The 18,497-nt window shown below is 49.5% G+C and overlaps 2 protein-coding genes across 6 annotated transcripts in view; one reads left to right on the forward strand and one right to left on the reverse strand.

Annotated features, from left to right (window-relative positions):
• Positions 1–1,656: 1,656 nt before the first annotated feature.
• On the forward strand, positions 1,657–6,975 carry PCSK9 (proprotein convertase subtilisin/kexin type 9). Its single transcript, XM_015636459.3, has 12 exons — positions 1,657–2,278; positions 2,362–2,547; positions 2,661–2,784; positions 2,974–3,107; positions 3,466–3,607; positions 3,683–3,876; positions 3,990–4,173; positions 4,448–4,618; positions 4,933–5,081; positions 5,165–5,321; positions 5,569–5,750; positions 5,952–6,975. The coding sequence occupies exons 1-12, from the start codon at positions 2,147–2,149 to the stop codon at positions 6,111–6,113; spliced, it is 1,917 nt and encodes a 638-aa protein (XP_015491945.1). The 5' UTR covers positions 1,657–2,146; the 3' UTR covers positions 6,114–6,975.
• A 1,723-nt stretch (positions 6,976–8,698) lies between these two features.
• The window catches only part of USP24 (ubiquitin specific peptidase 24), a 48,767-nt gene continuing 38,968 nt past the window's right edge, over positions 8,699–18,497 (reverse strand). For 3 of the 5 annotated variants that reach the window (XM_033516296.1, XM_033516294.1, XM_015636457.3), the window contains 11 exons: positions 18,034–18,126; positions 17,623–17,728; positions 16,643–16,764; positions 16,097–16,210; positions 15,777–15,842; positions 15,436–15,502; positions 13,406–13,484; positions 12,749–12,824; positions 11,925–12,011; positions 11,363–11,473; positions 8,699–11,216 (listed from right to left, as the gene is read on the reverse strand). In XM_033516296.1, the coding sequence (XP_033372187.1) occupies positions 11,154–11,216; positions 11,363–11,473; positions 11,925–12,011; positions 12,749–12,824; positions 13,406–13,484; positions 15,436–15,502; positions 15,777–15,842; positions 16,097–16,210; positions 16,643–16,764; positions 17,623–17,728; positions 18,034–18,126 (984 nt within the window). In that variant the 3' untranslated portion in view covers positions 8,699–11,153. Of the gene's footprint in view, positions 11,217–11,362; positions 11,474–11,924; positions 12,012–12,748; positions 12,825–13,405; positions 13,485–15,435; positions 15,503–15,776; positions 15,843–16,096; positions 16,211–16,642; positions 16,765–17,622; positions 17,729–18,033; positions 18,127–18,497 lie in introns of those variants that run through there. The other 2 variants (XM_033516295.1, XR_004498453.1) reach the window with 2 other exon arrangements.

The raw sequence follows: 18,497 nt of genomic DNA on the forward strand, positions 1-18,497 counted from the left end.
GTGGAGAAAGCTCCCTTTTACCGACGGGATGCTCGACCCAGCCCTGTGCCCGCACCGCCCGGAGCCCCATCTCTCCCCCCGGAGGGACGGCAGCAGGGATTTAAGAACCCTTCCCCCTTGTTGAGGTCTTCTCTGATGACTCCTCTGCTCTCCCATTCCTCCCCCCTCAACAGGAGCTCCCCCTTTACACGGACACACAAGCTGGAAGCTCCGCAGGGAGCCGGGACCGAAACAGCTCTTTTGTACAAGGTGCAAAATTTAGGTTATTTCTGAATAATTTCTCAATTAAAACAAAACAAAACAAAGCAAAACAAAACTAAACAAAACCTTTCTTCAGATATCCATTCCTGGAATGTGAAATCTGGGTCTGATCCCTTCCCGGGCACTGGGGTCAGATGTTCGTGCCAAGACTTCCATGGGTTCCTCAGCACATGGAACTGCGGGGACCTCCACCACCCCCTCCCTCGTCTTTGGGCTGCTTCCATCCTTCCCTGGGACACAGATTGTCCCCTGTGCTAAAACGAAGGGGAAGAGTGCATGCAGGGAGCTTCCATCCTTCCCTGGGACACAGATTGTCCCCTGTGCTAAAACGAAGGGGAAGAGTGCAGGGAGAGGGAGACTGTCCCCATTGAGACGGGTCCCCCCATGCTCAGCTGTCTCAGAAGCCTCCTGAGGCCCCAGTGGGGCGTTGTGGGACTTAGCGGCACTGAGGAAGCTGAGCCAAAAATCTGGAGTGAGACTTGTCCCCATGATCAGTGTCCTGAAAGCCGACCCCTTCCCATGTCAGCTCTCTGCAGCAGAGTGGGTGACAAGCAGGCTCTGGTGTCCTTGCAATTACCAGAACCAGAGTCCAGGCACTCACTCGAGGTCTTATTAAAAAGATCAACATTTCCCATTCACATCCATATTAAACACACACGTATATAAACCATATAAACTGTCCACATCCTTATAAAACAGCTATATAAAGCATTAATGTCCCCGTAAACCATACACATAATTATAAAACGTGTTCTTCCATTTAAAACATACACATGCATACAAACCATACACACAATTATAACGTGTACATCCATGTAAAACATTCATACAGATCATGCACATCCACACGAAATGCACACATCTCTATAAAACACGTGCATCCATATAGAAATATAATCTCCGAGCGGCTTACAAATAACCAGTCAAAACACAAACATATTGCTATTTCCCTGAGAAGCCGGCAGCGAGGACGGGGTTTGCAGAAGGTCACTGGGAATGTGGGGCAGTGTGGCGTCCCGATGCTGCGGGAGGGCAGAGGTGGGAACCGGCTTGGAGACCCGCGGGAAAGCGCCGATATCATCCCCCAAAAAGGACATTTGCGATGTGTGCCGCCTCTGTAAAAAATGCCCAAACAGGATTAGAGGATTTCACGGGAATTTATTCGTGGAGTGAGGCAGTAGGAGGCACATTAAAGCTTTCAGTCCTTTCTGAAAACAGTCCTTGAGCGGCTGCGCTTTGCTCGCCAGAGCCCCCAGCGATCCGCCGGGACTCGGGGTGAGCGGTGGCCCCATTTGCCCTCTCCTTGCGGCCCCAGCACCCCGCGCCCCCTCCCTCGGCCCCGTTAATGCTTAACCCGCCCGGCTGCACCGACGGGGCCGGCGGCCGTGGCGTGATCCCCGCCCCGCCGCGCTGAGCCCCGGCCGCACGGGCAGAACCGCGGGTGCGCGCCGGGATCTGCGCGGGTGCGCGCCGGGATCTCCGCGGGTGCGCTCCAGGATCTGCGCGGGTGCGCGCCGGGATCTGCGCGGGTGCACTCCGGGATCTGCGCGGGTGCTCTCCGGGATCTCCGCGGGTGCTCTCCGGGATCTGCTCTGGTGCGCTCCGGGATCTGCGCGGGTGCGCTCCGGGATCTGCTCGGGTGCGCTCCGGGACCTCAGAGCCGGGGGTGCGCTCCAGCTCCTGCGCTCCGCGGGTGCGCTCGGGCCTCCCGGCTCCGCTCCAGCTGCCCGGCCCCGCTCCTGCCCTTCGACTGCGCTGCTGCCCCTCGGCCCCGCGGGTGCTCTCCGGCCCCTCCGCGGTCGCACAGGGGGTCCCCGCCGGTGCCGTCCCCTGCCCCGAGGGTCGCGGCGTCTCCCGGCGCTGCCCGTCGGGGGGCGGGTGCGGGATGTCCCCGCGGGCCCTGGCGCTGGTGCTGGCGCTGGCGGAGTTGGTTCTGGCCCTGGGGGCGGCCGAGGAGGGGGAAGCCGCCGTCGGGGTCGCTCCTCCGGGACCCGCTGCTTTCCATCGCGCAGCCAAGGTGAGGAGCGTGGGGCGGGGGGACAGGCGCGCTCCGGTGTGTGTGTGTCCCCCGGAGCCAGCCCGGTGCTCGTGTCCCCGCAGGCGTCGTGGCGGCTGCCCGGGCGCTACGTGGTGATGCTGCGGGCGGGGAGCGAGGCAGAGCTGCGGGGCACGGCCCGGCGGCTGCAGGCCCGGGCGGCTCGGCGGGGACACCGGGCCGAGCTGCTGCACGTTTTCCACCTCCTGCCAGCCTTCCTGGTGAGGATGAGCAGCGACGTCCTGGACACGGTACGTGGAGAGGAGGACAGGGTCGTGGCAGGGGACGGCAGCTGCGGTGGGCACTTCTGGGAGCGGCAGCCCCGGCCTTGGGGGGAAACGGGAGCTTTGTGTCCTCCCCGCAGGCGCTGAAGCTGCCGCAAGTGAAGTACATTGAGGAGGATGCCTACGTCTTCGGCCAGAGCATTCCCTGGAACCTGGGCAGGATAGTGCCGCCGCAGCCCAGCTCAGGAGCCTACAGCCCTCCCAGTAAGCGCTGGAGTGTGCAAGGGGGGCGACTCTGAGGAAGAGTCAGGTCCCTTCTCCTTAACGTGAGGGATGGGAATATTCTTCTGCCCCATGGTGCTGCGGGTCTGGAGCTGCGGTTTGGGAGCAACCCAGGTGGTCCGAGCTGACCGTGATGGTGGTTGCCTTTCTCCCCTGCTGCACCCCTGGCAGATAAAGGCGACCTGGTCGAGATTTACCTGCTGGACACCAGCGTGCAGAGTACCCACAGGGAGATCGAGGGCAGAGTGACTGTGACTGGCTTTGAGAGCATCCCCGATGAGGATGGCACCCACATCCACAGGCAGGCGAGTCCTGAGGTGCCACATGCTGCGTCCTGGCCAGAGCACCCCCCTGCATCCACCAAATCCTGGCCAGGCTTGTGAGGCTTTCCAGGACAAGGGAGACACTTGGCTGGAGCAAGATGCTGGGCAGGATGGGAAACAGGAGCTGTGGTGCTGAGGGATATTGGGACCCTCAAGGTGGTCTATTTGGAGATAGGGCTGAGTGGGGCAGGGTTTCTTTCTAGGAAACTGTTCTAGGGTAGCACGGGTGTGTGTCAGGTAAGAGGGAATCAGGGTGGGAAGGGGTGGGGACGATGTTGTGGGATTGCAAACTTGCTTTGATGCCATGGGCTGAGGCATGAAAGTGCGGTGCCTGTGCCAGGCCAGCAAGTGTGACAGCCATGGGACACACGTGGCCGGGGTGCTGAGCGGGCGCGACGCCGGCGTGGCCACGGCAGCCAACATCCGCAGCCTCCGGGTGCTGAACTGCCAGGGGAAGGGCACCGTCAGCGGGACCCTCATGGGTGAGTGACCCCCTGCCCCGGAGAGAAGCAGGATCCCTCGCGGAGCTCCCTGCCATAGTGACTTGTCCCTCCCAGCCCTGGAGTTCGTCAGGAGGGCTCTGGAGGCTGAGCCGTACGCGCCGCTGGTGCTGCTACCGCTGGCCGGCAGCCACAGCCCCGCACTGAACGCGGGCTGCCGGCGGCTCGCTCGGGCCGGAGCGCTGATGGTGGCGGCCGCCGGCAACTACAAGGACGATGCCTGCCTCTACTCGCCTGCATCCGAGCCGGAGGTACGGGCTGTGGGGGACCCCTGAGGTGTCACCTCATCCCCTCCAGCTCTGGGTCGGCGGCGTGGGCTGGGGCTGAGCGTGCCATCCCTCCAGCGCTCCCCTGTCACCGTCAGGTCATCACGGTCGGTGCCACCGACAGCGAGGACCAGCCCGCCTCCATCGGCACCCTGGGCACCAACTTTGGCCGCTGCGTGGACCTGTTCGCCCCGGGGGACGACATCATCGGCGCCTCCAGCGACTGCAGCACGTGTTTCACAGCGCGGAGCGGAACCTCGCAGGCGGCCGCACACGTGGCAGGCGAGCTGCGCTTTGAGGGGCAGGGAGGGCTGGCCCTTCTCTTGCTGCTGCTGGCACAGGGCTTCAGGCATGCCTGAGCCGGGGGCGTTTTTGCGTTCCAGGACGCGCGGGTTTGGTTTGTGTCGTTGAGGCACTGCGCTCCCGCACCCCGCGTGTGGGCGATGGGCAGCACAGATGGCTCCTCCCGTGTCCCTGGAGTTGAGCTGCCCACGGGAGCGCTGTGTAGGTGACCGTGTCCCCTCTGGTTCTCACTGCGGCCCCCTGGGCTCTGCAGGCATCGCTGCCGTGCTGCTGAGCGCCGAGCCCCGGCTGAGCCTGGCCGAGCTCCGGCAGCGCCTCCTGCGCTTCTCCGCCAAGGGCGCGATGGGCACGGAGCGGGTCCCGGAGGAGCAGCGCCTCCAGACACCCAACAGCGTGGCTGCCCTGCCCACCCGGCTGGGGACAGGTGAGGAGCTCGCTGCAGGGCAGGGCTGGACGCTCGGTGTGGCCGCAGGGAATGTCCCCTGAGCTGTGCCGGGCACGGCTGAGCCTGCGTGGATGGGCCGGGATGGGGCCTGATCGGTGCCGTGAGCGCTGGGTGTCACTGCGGGGACAATGTTGGTGACAGTGTGGGTGTCACTGTGGGTGTCACTGGGTGTCCCCGCGGGTGTCACTGCGGGTGACAATATGGGTGTCACTGGGTGTCCCCGCGGGTGTCACTGGGTGTCACTGGCTGTCCCCGCCGGTGTCCCCGCCGCTGTGGCCCCGGCCCCGTTGCAGAGGAGCAGCTGCTCTGCCGCTCGGTGTGGTCGGCCCGCTCGGGGCCCGCCCGGCACGCCCCGGCCGTGGCTCGCTGCTCCAGCGCCGAGGAGATGCTCAGCTGCTCCAGCTTCTCCCGCAGCGGCAGCCGGCTCGGGGAGCACATGGAGGTGAGCAGAACGTGGAGGTGCTGCCCCGGGAGGGCCCGCTGGCCTCGGGGGGGTGTCCCCATCCCGTGCTGCCCCATCCGCAGGACAAGGACGGGCAGAAGCAGTGCGTGGCCCACGGCGCTTCCCGAGGCCGGGGGGTTTATGCCATCGCCAGGTGCTGTACGTGGCCCAGGGCTGAATGCCAGATCAACGCCAGCTCTCGGGAGGCCGAGTGCTCCCCAGGACACCACGTGCTGACAGGTAACACCCAACACACCGGGTTACACACCTTCGAGCCCGGTGGACATGGGTGTTTCTTCCAGAAAAACTCTGGGATTTGGGGGTAAAATGGTGGGTGTGTTTGCTGGGGTGGCAGGGACGGGGTTCGTGTGCTGTGTGCATGGAGGGGGGAAGGTTCAGGGCTCTCTCGGCACATCCTTGGCACCCCTGTGTGCACTGGGATGCTGCCGTGGCTGCCCGGTGCCAATATCCCCTCTCCCCCGGGCAGGCTGCAGTTTCCACTCGCCATCCGTGGGGCAGGGGGCTGCTGGCAGGCCCGTGGTGGGGCTGGGGAGGGGGCCCAGCCGCTGTGCCAGCAGGACAGAGGCGGTGGCACACGCCTTGTGCTGCCCCACTGCCAGCCTCGAGTGCCGGCTGAAGGAGCGCATGGCCCCGGAAAACGAGGACAAGGTAGGGATGGGCCCTGCTCCCTGTGCCATGCTGTTGTCTTTGTCTCTGCCTGCCCTCACTGCTGTCCCCACCTGCAGTGGGACACCCCACCCAGCTGGATGACAGCAGTCACATCACCCTGAAGTGATGTGGGGACATCAGGGATGGGCAGGCCCCCGGCCCTGTGCTGACCCATGGATGATGAGCTCTCCTCCCCGTTAGGTGACGGTGTCCTGTGACGATGGCTGGACGCTGACGGGCTGTAACGCCATTCCCCACAGCTCCATGGGAGCCTATGCCGTGGACAATTCCTGCCTGGCACCCGCTGTCCCTGGCAGCAGCTCAGCCTTGGCCGTTGCCATTTGCTGCCGGAGCCGGCAGTAGGGACAGGCTGAGCTGGAGGTTCCTGTGGCACAGTGGGGATGGAGGCTTGGCTGGAATGCTGTGACCCTGTCCCTTTCCAGGGCTTCCAGAACAATCCATGCTCTGACATGCAGCTGAGGACCTCCACACTTGGGCTGCCGTGCTGGTGGGGGATGAACGTCCCTCTGTCTCACACACAGTGGGGTCAGGATCCAGGACCAGCATCCAGAGCGGCCCTGCAAGAGCTCTCCAAGCATCCCCCATGCAGCTGGAGCCCTGTCCCAGCACCAGAGCCATCTCAGAACCCTCTCCCTGCCCTGCACCGAGTTTTCCTATAAACACCCTGACAGAACAAGCCATGGTGTTGTCACCCAACACAAAATCCACCACCTTTTTAAAGAAAAAAGGATTGTGAGGCTCACTCCTTCCTTTCCTGGTTAGCTGCTCATTAGCTGTCAGCTAATGCTGCTTAGCACCTAGAAAATCTTAGTTTAGCCATTTTTGGGCAGTTTTATAATTGCCTAATGGTATTCCTAGGAGACTTCTTTACTTCTGAGTCAAGTGCAAGGGCTGGAGTTTAAACAGCCTGCTTGGTTAATTAGATTTTTTATCTGCATTGCTATAGTCAGCTACTGCTTCATTAGTGCTTTTTTTGTTAAGTCAAAGTTAATGATCTGCTGGTGTTATGTGTCAACAGTTTCAGGTCTTCCCAAGACACATAGAACTGTAGGAGGCTGCAATTCCTTAAAAAAAAAAAAATAGGATGAAGGAAAAGCTTTCACAGCACCTTAGATTTTACATTTGTACCTTAAATATTTATTTGGAGTTTTATAAATGAACATTTTATAAATGTCTTTTTAAAATAAAACTTGCAGACCTGTGCTCTTGTGGTCCATGCTCTGGCTTCATAGACATCCCCCTGGGGAACTGGTCTGGAAGAGGGAAGGGGGATCCAGCAGGGATTCTGCTCACCCCAAGAGCAGCCCCAGGCCCCCAGTGGGATCTGAGGTATTCCTGGATGACAGCTGGCATTGTTAGAAGCTGGCACAGCCAGCACAGAGCCCTTGCCCACAGCTGGGGTGTGCTCTGTGGACTGTGTTATCCACACAAACACAAGACCAAAAGTTTGTTTTAACAACAGAGGTGCAGGGCAAGAGCTTCCAGTTATGGAAACAAACATCACCCAGCTTTGGGAATGTGCCCTTGAACTTGCATTGTTCCTTCACTTGGGAAGGGCTGGAGCCCCAGGAAGGAGACAAAGCTTGGCTCAGAGAGATGCCAACAGCAGGGAAAGGCTGAGAAGCACTGAGATGCACCAGAAGCCACCAAAGCTGGGTCTCACTTCTCTCTCAGCCTTTAGCAGCCTCCTGCTACTATGATATATAATTTTTGTGGTGTTATCTGAGGATAGATAAAAAAAGATGCAGCTTGATACCACAAGTTCCAGGTTAACCTGTCAGACTTGGCTGGGTTGAGTGTTTTTCCTAATACAAAAGCCCCCTGCAGTTCTGTTACTCTGGCTTTAATTGGCAAGAGAAGACAAACCCAGCACAAAACATCACTTTGAAAGGTTGAAACTAATTCCAACTTGTTAAATAAAGCTGGCAAAAGCCCAACCCTAATCTAAACATGTAATTATATAACATGGGCATAATTACAGCCCATAATTTGATCAGCTGGAACCTGAATTTTGCACAAAGAGGCAGAAAAAAGGATGTCAGCCTGAGAGCTCCTGGACAGCTCTGACACCGAGGGTGATTTTTCAGCAGACTCCTTGGGCTGTCACCTCTGAAAACACACATCAGATTTCAGCTTTGCTGCCTTCCCTGGGAGAGGGGAGGATCCAGCACAAGGTGTGAGCATGTTCCACGCCTGATAAGCCAGACAGAGCTTCCCCAGCTCAATTCAAGCCTTCATAATCCTGGTGGAAGGAAACAATATTAAAAGATTAGCCCTTACTTTGTGCCTTGTACGTGGGTAGGCGGAAGAGCCTCTCACATTCAGGAGAGCAGGGCTGATCCCAAGGATGCTCATCCCAGTGCTGGCAGCAATTTGCAACACCCAGTCCGTGCTCCCAGGACCACCAGTGGAGAGCAGAGGCTGGATCAGGCTGGAAAAGTGAAAGTCCTTGTCCTTAGAGCAGGTGACAAAGGCAGAGTGGGGATGGCAGCTCTGGCTGTAGCTCCTGGTTCCCAAATAAGTGAGTAATGGAACAGCAGCTCTGTGTGCACCTCTCTGCCCCTTGCCCCCGTGGGAGGCAGGATGAATTCACGCCCAGCTCGCCCACAAATCTGAGATCTGACACACAAAATCCGCTCTAATCCGCCACTGTGAGCGTGGCCAGGGTAAATCACTCTGCTGAGGCCAGGAGAGGCTGCACAGAGCTACAGGTGTGACAGTGCCCCAGCACATGCCGTGGCATGAGGACAAACAGCAGCTCCAGGGCCACTCAGCTGCTTCCACTGACTCTGGGCAGGAGCCAGAATAGCAATCAGGGCACCCCTGGGGAGCTCAGCATCTGCAGGGCTGGCCCAAGGAGGCTCAGGATAAGAGGATCAACAAGACAAGAGCGTAGCAGTGTGTGCACAATCTAAAGATTACACTAGTTTTCTGTGAAAGGAATAACTTTATTCCATTGACCAGGAATCCCAAGACTGTTCATCAAGACTGCCTATTTTTCCAGTGCCAAATGTCTACTCATTAATCGGACAATATCTCCCCGAGTGCTCACAGGCAGGCTGTGGCTGCTCCTCACTGAACATTTTGTAAGCTGTATAAAAACATTTTCATCCAAAAAGATTGGCAGTAAAAATTACAACATATAAATGCATCACAATTTACACAAAAACTAGTTGTTTTTTTTGTTGGTTTTTTTTTTTGTTGAACTCTATTTTCCAAAAAATAATCTTCAGCAGGTTCAAATGACAGCAGCTGGAAACAAAAATAAGTGACCAAGTATCATCTTATTGCAAATTATAACCACTGACTTTGTACAAGCGTGAGCAGAACGGTGAAAAAGTTTGTATTGGTTTCAAGTATACACAGTGGTGATGAGCCATCCTGATGCAATTCCCACCACTGCTTCCCTGGGCCTGCAGCTATCGAGGATGTTGTTTCCATAGGAAATAACAGGAACCTGAAGTGACAAGTGCTGCCAACCCATAGGAACATGACCAGCTTCTCCCACCACATCACCGCTGTGTACTGACTCCTTGGGAAGATTCATGAGCCATTCCCAAAGCATTTTGGGGGGTGGGGGAAGGAAGGAAAAGGGGGTGTCCGCAAGAAATGATTGCTTGGAAATTAATTTAAAAGGCGTCACATTTCAAATGTCCCGGCACATCATCAGAAACATTTATAAAATGCTAACTCTGCCGTGTGTCTGTGAAGATGTTGTCTGGAAAAGGAAAGGGAGAGGCTCACTAGGGTGCCCCCCTGCCCCTGCACTCCGTGACGCCGGCTCTCCTAGCCCACAATAAGTTACGAAGCTGTTCAGCTGACATCACATCCCGTGGTTACTTCCAACAGTGAAATGACTGGTTACTTCCAATATTAGTGCACAACAGTGAAAAGCTGTCTGCTGCTCCGTGTTTTGGCAGCAGAGTGTGAAAAGAAACAAAAAAAGGCACTTTTTGGCTGGTTGTGCCTTTAACTTGGCAAATTTGTCTATTCTGGAGGTACCCAGGCACTCCTTAAGATGTCCCCCATTTCTGTGCATGTTTGTTTATATAATTTTTTTAAAGTAAGGCAGAATCCATAAATAAAGGCAAAAAGCAGTGCAGAAAATGTGACAAACACAAAATGTACAAAAGATGAAGTTAGTTGGCACAAAAGAAGCTTGAATCCAGAGCCAGAAATCACTGAACTGCACTTGACATAGAAAATAAAACTGTGCTCAAATCATCCCAACTGGTTTCCAGTTATTTGTGAGCAAATTAAAAGAGCTGTGATATTTTAAACGTTGCCTGGTCAAGTGAAAATACAAACAAAGCCAATTCTTTCTTTCCCCGTGTTAAAATTGCTATAAAATCTGCACAACAGTGTTCCCAGCTCACTCAAGGAATTATTCATCATATACAACCAATACCAACTTTCTCAGTAATTTCAAAGCATAAGCAAGTGATTGCAGATCCATGACTGAGACTACATTTTATTCAATATGTCTCCAAAGGTTAAAAAAATTCAATGAGTAAAACTGCAACAGAATTCCTTCTTAAAGTGCTTTTTTTCTTTTAAACTACTCATTAACTTTTTTTTTTTTTTTTTTTTTTTTAATTCACTAACATCCTTGAATAATAAATGCTTGCATACCCAGAGAACAAAGCTTTTCTTGTACTGCCCTTCCCAGTTGTCTGAAGGGTTTTTGGAAGGGTACTGGGAAAGATGACTCATTCCAGAGCTCCTTAACCAAATCATTCTGTAAGGAATCACTCTTCTTACAGAGCAATCCTGCTGATCTTTCTCATCAGGAGCTTTACAAATTAGCAGGGAGACATATTAAATACAGAAGTCCTTATGTAAACCCATTCTTTAACTAATATTTTACAATGAAATGTAACTCATCACACATCTTTACAGAAATTTGAATATTCCTATTCAATATTATCAGAAAGATTAAAAATTTGCCCTCCATACATAAGGGCAGTCTGTTTCTTTTTTTTTTTTTTCCTGTATAAAAACCAAAAGAATTTTTGTTTTTTTGCAGCATCACAGAAAAGCAACAGTTTTACATTCACTCATTTAATGTTCACATAAAAATTCAACCACTAGCGTTTGTGTATTTGATAAAATCTTCTTGACAAACTTGGTTTCGGTGTTTTGGACTGTCACAAGCTACTGCAGGTGAAGATGCAGTTTTCTAGACCATTTGTTGATCTGAAGCCTTTGTGGCTAAAAAAATGCTTTTATCTTTCAGGGAAACAACCTCTTCCAGCATCTCCTCTGGTCCTGTAAAGCCACTGCTCCCCCAGACTTCCCATGGCATAAGCAACACGACTCCAGTTCCAGCAGGTACCAGGCATTGAGTGTTTGAGTTGGTTCCTGTGTTGACAGGGATCTCCTCTAAGGGTCAACATCATCAAGGTCACTTTTAGGCTCCCCAATCATCATAGGAGACTCTGAGCCCTTTCAAACACACAAGGGATGGGGAGAGAAGGACACGGTCACTTTTGTAAGGTGCACAGTTATTGTGTGGATGGTTCTGACCCAAGCCCCAGGGACCAGCTGCCCCACAGAGCCCACAGCAGAGGGTAAATCTGCCCTTATTTTACCTGCTGCAGGTGCCTCTCTCCGTTCTCATTGGCAGGGCTGCTTTCTGACCCATTGCTGCTTCCAGACTGATCCTTCTCATTCAGCAGGGCTGTGGCATAGGCCAGAGTGTCCTGAGTTGGAAACAGTCCAAGAGAGTGTCAGGGGTCATAGTGATCCCTTCATTTCACAATTATTATTTTTAAAATGTTTGTTGTTTTATTGTTATTGTTTTTAAACAATAATAGCTGCTGCAGTGAGTCACCACGGGTAATTGTGAGTATTCACTAATATCATCACTCAAGGGCTCATTTTTTTCAGGAACAACCACAGGGTCTGAGCTTCTAAAGGAAAAACAGCCTGAAGTGCACTGAAATATCACAGGATCATTAAGGTTGGAAAAGACCTTTTAAGATCATCAAGTCCAACTGCCAAACCAGCACCACCACCATGTTCATCACTAAACCATGGCCTCACATTTTTTTTTTAACACTTCCAGGGATGGTAACTAAAGCTGCCAAACCCAGATGCTTTCAAGAAAAGAAGTAAGCAAGGTTAACATCCTCTGCCAGGACTGACACATACCTGTGCTGAAATAGTGCGCTGGAAGGTTTTTGCAGTGGATGTTTCATTGGACACGTTACTCTGGGGAGCCCAGTAATGTTCAGACATCTGCATAAAAAGCCAAGAAAGCCATAAATTTGCCATTTGATTTTCACTTGTGTAAAGCCTCAACCACTTGTGATGGTGGGTGAACTAAGTCTGGAACAAGCTTCCTGAATTCTCTGGCAGTGAGCTGGAGATCTGGGGCACAGACACTTGAAATGCAGCCACAAAGTTTATTGTCCCTCAGCTGAAACCAACTTCTGCTGAGCTCCAAGTTTGCAAAGTGTCCTTGGATATTTATGAAAGATATGTTGGCCAAACTGTGCTGAGTTTAGAGGGAAGAACAAACACTACACGTGTGGGAGGAAAAGCTGTATCACTTAACAGCTGTGCTTTGTGCAAAGCTGTGATGATTCTGTAAGGAATCCAATCATTTAAACATTCTCCTGCATCAACACACAGGCAATGGAAAACTGCTTTCTTAAAAAAAACCAAAAACCTGAAGCCTTCCAACACTAATACAGTGGCACTGAAAGCTTCCCACATAGCAAAGAATAATCACTGCAACCATTCACACTTGGTTTTATTCACTGTAAATGCATTTATGCCTGGAACACGTGGGGGGCTACTGAAGTTCTGGCATTGCATCAGATTTAGTTGCATCGAAGTAGTCCTTGTGAAAAATGAAGTAGCTTGTATTTTGTCTTTAGAGCCATCTCAGTGAGCCATGCAGAGGATGGAGATTATCTATCCATGATGAGTGTTGGAAACAAGTGACAATTTCCCTTTTACAGCCAAATTACCTTTTTCTGTAGCCACTGCACAGCCCAACTCCAGTGGTGTGAATTCTCCTTGAAGTAATCTTTTGCAGTAGGGCACCTTGGGAATTGAAATTATATTCATTAGTCAGGAACAAGGCATTCTGGCCAACACAGAAAAAAAGAAATACAAAGACTCCTCTCTCTTTGCACTGCTGCCCTCTGTGTGCATTGTTATCACTGCAAACTGACTTTAACTCTACAGCCCTGCTGTTAATTGAATTAGCAAGAGCAATAATGCCCAGTAAAATTTACTCAAAGCAATCTACTCCACAGGTTCACATATTTCAGAATTATGCTTTATCAGGACATATGCCAAGCTCTAAACAAAGAGAATTTAGGAATCATAATATTTCAAAAATCTTGAACAGTGTCCCCGTGTTTATCTGGTGTTAATGTCAGACTCCTGCTCTGCAGATTGGCCTTTTACTTTATAAATAGCAATTACCACTTGTTACCTGAGCAATCCCTTCAGGTACCAACCAGTAAAAATTTCACTTCACACTGGCATGTGTGCTACCAAAACCTTGCACCAGCAACAAAGGATCAAACTGATCAAAAAGAGGAGTAGTAGGTTTTACAATAGTCACAGATGGATCTAAGGCAGGGATGAGGTTAAACTCTGAAACCTTCATTACTCACTTCTGAGCCAGAGTTACCAGGAACTTGACACACTGGTAGCAACGGCTGCTGTCCACGTGGTTGCTGTGGTGCATCAAGGCTGTGGGGAGAAACACATGGATTAGAAACCACAACCCAGATTTCCATGTACCAGCCAGTCTGGAAACAAAGATGAAGCTAAAATTTTAAGTTAGGGAATAGATTTTGTTTCTACAGATGTTAGCATAAGTATTTGTGTTAAACACAAATGATCTAAGTGCTGGCAGCCTTGAGTACTTCCACAACTCTACTGGATTAAAAATAGAACTGCTGCATTTTCACTTTGATCTTTCAAATGCAGTACCTGAATTTTAAACAGCCCTAATGCAGTTATTCTTCCCCTATAATCCATTCTATGTTAGATAATCACTATGGTTACATTTGTGTGAAGGAGAAAAAAAAAACTGTCTGAAACCCCCATAAATGAACCAGATCACCAGCTTCCACCTGGATCAAAGTTTGCAAAGCCAGAGGAATGTTTAAAGCTTCTTCACATAAACAAGCATAGCAGAATTCAACAGCCATGAAACTCTTCCATGGGAGACTCGGGCAAAACCCCAGGCCATTCCTACCAAGATGTTTCTATACAATGAATTCCCACCTCTTTAGCAAAATTCTTTGACTGAGGAGAAGCACAAAGATTTCCATGGAGCTGCCCCAATCAGATTTGCTACTCAAAAGTTGCTCTGTCCATATCAGTCAGCAAAGAACGCTGTAGTGAAACCTCCAAAGCTGGGAAAAATTGTTTGGGAACTGCAAATTGCCAGTTTTAATACTGTTGAAGCAGAGCAGATGATTAAAATTACAGCACTGCTGTACTACAAATTATGCACAAACATCCTATTAAGGACCACCAAAACCTATTATTTGCTGATTTCCCTTTCCTGGATTAAAACTAGTCAATGTGAGGGATGCTGTTCAATGCTGTTGTGAGGAAACTTCAAGGTAAAACTACAACTTTCACTCCCAAACCTCAGGGCAGTTCTCAAAACCTTCAGCATAAAAATCCAATTGAACACTTGCACTTCTCCTCTGCAGAGGAAAAAAGGTCATGTATTGCCCAAGTTACAGCACAGAATTGGTCCAACTGGGACCAATTTATCCAGAAATTAAAATAATCACTTAGCTATTCTCTTACACTGCTGCATATTTCCTTCTCTGCCATCAGCCATACATGGAGACTACTAAACAGGGGAACACTGATGAGAGAAACAAAGAACAAAGCTAAATATTCCTTCTCACTAAATCAGGATCCAAACTAACTGAAGGTGAAAGCCACAGTCTGAAGCAGCTCCTCACCCAAACAGCCATGAAAGAGCTGCTCTAACCCATCAGAGGGGCTCTCTGTGTTACCCCACATTTCATTTACACACCAAAGCTGCTCCTCCTGATGCACATGAAATAAGCTCTCTTTACTTCTGGGATTTTTCTGTTGCTTTTGAATGCTTCAGTAACCTCACTTCAGTGAAGTTTTGTATGTAATGGAAACACAACACTCTCTATGAGCAGCAACAGGTGGGAGCCACCTGTCCCACTGCAAGGCTCTACTGCAGCTAGCAGGGCAAGCATCCTGCTGTGCTGAACCATTTTCTTTTATGCTAATTAGGATGCTGACAAAACAAAAAGTCTGGCAGTTTCTTGAGAAATGTAAGAAATAAAAAAATAATTTTAAGGTTACAGGATTCAAGCAGTTTCTCTATTATGGTAATCAAAGGTACTTTTCTTCCCCCTCCCCCATTACACATACACCCTGATCTGCCCCTTATTTAAATAAGTTAGCTCTTTTTCCCAGTTCAATTCCTGTCTAGTTTGCTGTCACTATAACATTTCAATGCTTAATTTGGATTTTATTAGAGCATTTTTGGAGTGACAGTGGCCAAATGAAATGTGTCAAGTTTTTTTCCCCAAGAAGTAGAACAGCTTAGGAGGATTAGGAACCAGGAGATGGAGTGAACCACTAGCACCATCAGGGTCAGCAGGAGACAGGAGTGCTCACCCACTGGCTTACTTGCCTATTAATCCATTTTCAGTTTCAAAGGCAAACTTGATGCGCTCCACTTGTAATGGGTCTTCAATAACCTGTTAGGAAAGAAAAATATCAGCTTAGGTAAGTTGTGTGTGATGATGCATCTATTCTATGGAATGGTTTTACCCACCCCCACATGCAGAAGAAGAAAGACTGTGAAGTTTCACATGTCACTGGATTATCAAGAGAGAAATTCAGGAATTAATAAAACTTCAAGATGAAGGATTAAAATATGTGTGGATGTTGAAATTACCAATGCAGTTCCAACCTTTTTTGTTACACATCAATACAAAATCTATACTGTACAAGTCTTTACCCTTCACCTACCAGGATCTCATGGAGTAACTGGAATATGTTTTTCAGTTCATGAGGAGGAGCAGTTTCCAGCTGAGTCTGCGTGTAAGAAACAAAGTTACTTAGCAAAATATGCTGATGAAGCAAAGAATTTCTAGGCAGCTTTACAGATTTTTGAAAATTAATTAATTTAAACTGTAAAGACCTAAGAAAACCTAAACCCCACACCCTCTCCAAATCCAACAAAACTGTACTGATTGCTCTGCGGTGCTGTTACAACACACAAGACACAGGATGACCAAAGCCTGTGAGAAACACTTTATGGGACAGGCATGTCCTGGTTTTGTGTGTACCTTGATGAAGTGCAGCACAGTGAAGGAGAAGTGCTCATTGCAGAAGCAGCAGTACACCACCATCTCGATGAGCACCGACAGCGACCCCGTCAGCTCCCGCAGCGCGTGCATCACCTGCGGGCAGAGCACACCCGTCAGCACACGGCTGCCTTCCCCAAAATAGGTCTGTAACACAATGTTTGTCCTTCCCAGGAAGGATGAAGCCCTTTTTCCCCAGAACTTGCATGGCCCAGGAGGCTGAACCCCTGCCCTCACAGCATTCCTTCAGCTCCTGATGGACACCTCCAAGAGCCTGGTCAAGCATCATCCATTAAGTCAGATCAACTCAAGTTAGCACCTGCATTTGACATGGTAAAAAGCTGCATAAGCCCCTGCAAAAACCCAAAGTTTAGGGATATACTAGAATATGAAGAGGTCAAGAAACTAAAGGTGCCTTCTTGTTTAGGCTCAAAATAGCCACTGCTCTTGGATAATCAGTGTTTTTCATGAAAGGATATGTCAAAGGAATACATCAGGTTCAAGCAGGGCAGAATTTAGAACAGATACCTCCATTAAGTAGGGTTTCCCCTCAGACAGGAATAGCAAGGCTTCCACTTCTTCATGGAGCGCCAGAAGTGGCCCTGAAGTGGTGATGCTGAGAGGTGGACGCTGCTTAAAGAGACCAGGAGCTATAACAGCAAATACAAAAACAATCCACTCATAGATTAGTTTGTTCTAACACACCTTGAAGACACTGCTGCTCATTTGGCACCATGAAATCCCTCATGACACTCATCTCAACTAGTTTATAGCTCATGTGCTACCACTCCAAGTAACAAATCTCTTGCACACTGAAGTGTCACTTGTTTTAGTCACAGCAGACAAAAGAACTGCAGGAAGGTCAAAGCAAAATGTCCACAGACTATCAACTTTGAGCTTTAGTTTTGCTACCAATCACTCTTGCACATTTATCATATCCAAAATATTTATAATTCTCCTGTTATCTTCTGATTTTTGACTGCTTTCAACCTCAGAGAGAAATTAAGCTATTCTTTTAAATGACAATGTCAAATTCTTTCTTCAGGAAGCTGAAGATTTTAACTTATTCCTTTATTATCTTTATTTGGATATTTCTGCCTCCTGTAAGAAGTAACTAGGAGAGTGTTTAATTGTTTGTTATTCAGTAGCTTAGTCTAAATACCCCCCTTCAGATTAGCAAAAGACAGGAGAAGTCTAAACAAAATACAGCCTGTGAGTCTGTTCAGCCAACAACACAGCTCAATTCACTCACATGAGGAAAGGCCTTTTAGGCATATAGGGAAGGGAAGAAAGTACAAAACTGTTAGTATCAAGATTTCCATCCCCCCAAAATACTGTTTGCCACAGCCTCTCAATACATTTACAGCAAAATCAGAAGTAATCAAACTTGTATTAATAATTTCTGCCTTAAATTCAAAATGACTGTATTTTCCTCACTAAAATTAAGTTCCTCCCAGCCAATGTAGCTGAAATGCCAGGTCACCAAAGGACAAAAACACAATTCTTACCAACATTTCTTTGTGAGGAGACATCAGAGTGCAAGACAAGTAGTGCTACAGTGTTGTGAAGATATCCAAACTCACGTGCCTGTGCTGAACTCCACCTGCGGTTCTGCTTGAGACAAAGACAGATTTCATTAACTTTCATTTATTTAATCCACTTGGTTAAGCCAAAATAACATTCTTACAGTCCACCACCATGGTCTAATACTTTGGAGTGAGTAAAAATTTTATTATTATCAAAAAGATCCTGCTCACTTCTGCCACATGCTAATTACACATAGGTGGGCTCACACTTGCATGAGGTAAATAGAATAATTGAAGGATTTGTCTATTCTACCACAAGAAAAGTATTTATTAATAATTTAAACATCATCAAAGATGTGGGGATGGCCAAAGTACAGCACAACACAACTGTACCTGATTGCTCTGCCTGTTGGGGCCAAGGAGAAAGTTGACCATGTGCCTCAGGGCAGAGTGTCTGAGGAGAAGGCTGCTGGCCCTTATTCCCTGCTGTGAAGACAAAACCAACAAATTACCTTCCTGTCCAGGTGAAGAATTACTGCTCAAGAGAACAGATGTAAAAAGCACAAGCTGAAACCTGCACTTTCCACTCTAAAACCCCCATAATATCCCAACAAAGATCAATAAGATAAACTGCTGAAGAGATGTCTTTACAGCACATTACACAAACCAGAGCAGAATCAGCAGATGCACAATCAATGTCTCACAATAAAAAAAGGCAAAAAGAGTAGAGAAGTAGAAATATTTCTATATTCTGCTAATATCCTGCTCCCTGTGAAATAAAAATCCTGAATGCTTGATTTAGATCTATATCTGTATCTATCTATCTATATATTTTTATTTTTTTAACCCCATATAAC

The sequence above is a fragment of the Parus major genome, chromosome 8 (genome assembly GCF_001522545.3).
Source record: "Parus major isolate Abel chromosome 8, Parus_major1.1, whole genome shotgun sequence".
Lineage (NCBI taxonomy): Eukaryota > Metazoa > Chordata > Aves > Passeriformes > Paridae > Parus > Parus major.

Bases quoted from the DNA above. Each gene is read 5' to 3' on its own strand.
- PCSK9 (XM_015636459.3), top strand. From the start codon at position 2,147: ATGTCCCCGCGGGCCCTGGCGCTGGTGCTGGCGCTGGCGGAGTTGGTT. The intron at 2,279-2,361 runs GTGAGGAGCGTG...GTGTCCCCGCAG, and splicing joins CTTTCCATCGCGCAGCCAAG to GCGTCGTGGCGGCTGCCCGG. The intron at 4,619-4,932 runs GTGAGGAGCTCG...GCCCCGTTGCAG, and splicing joins GCCCACCCGGCTGGGGACAG to AGGAGCAGCTGCTCTGCCGC.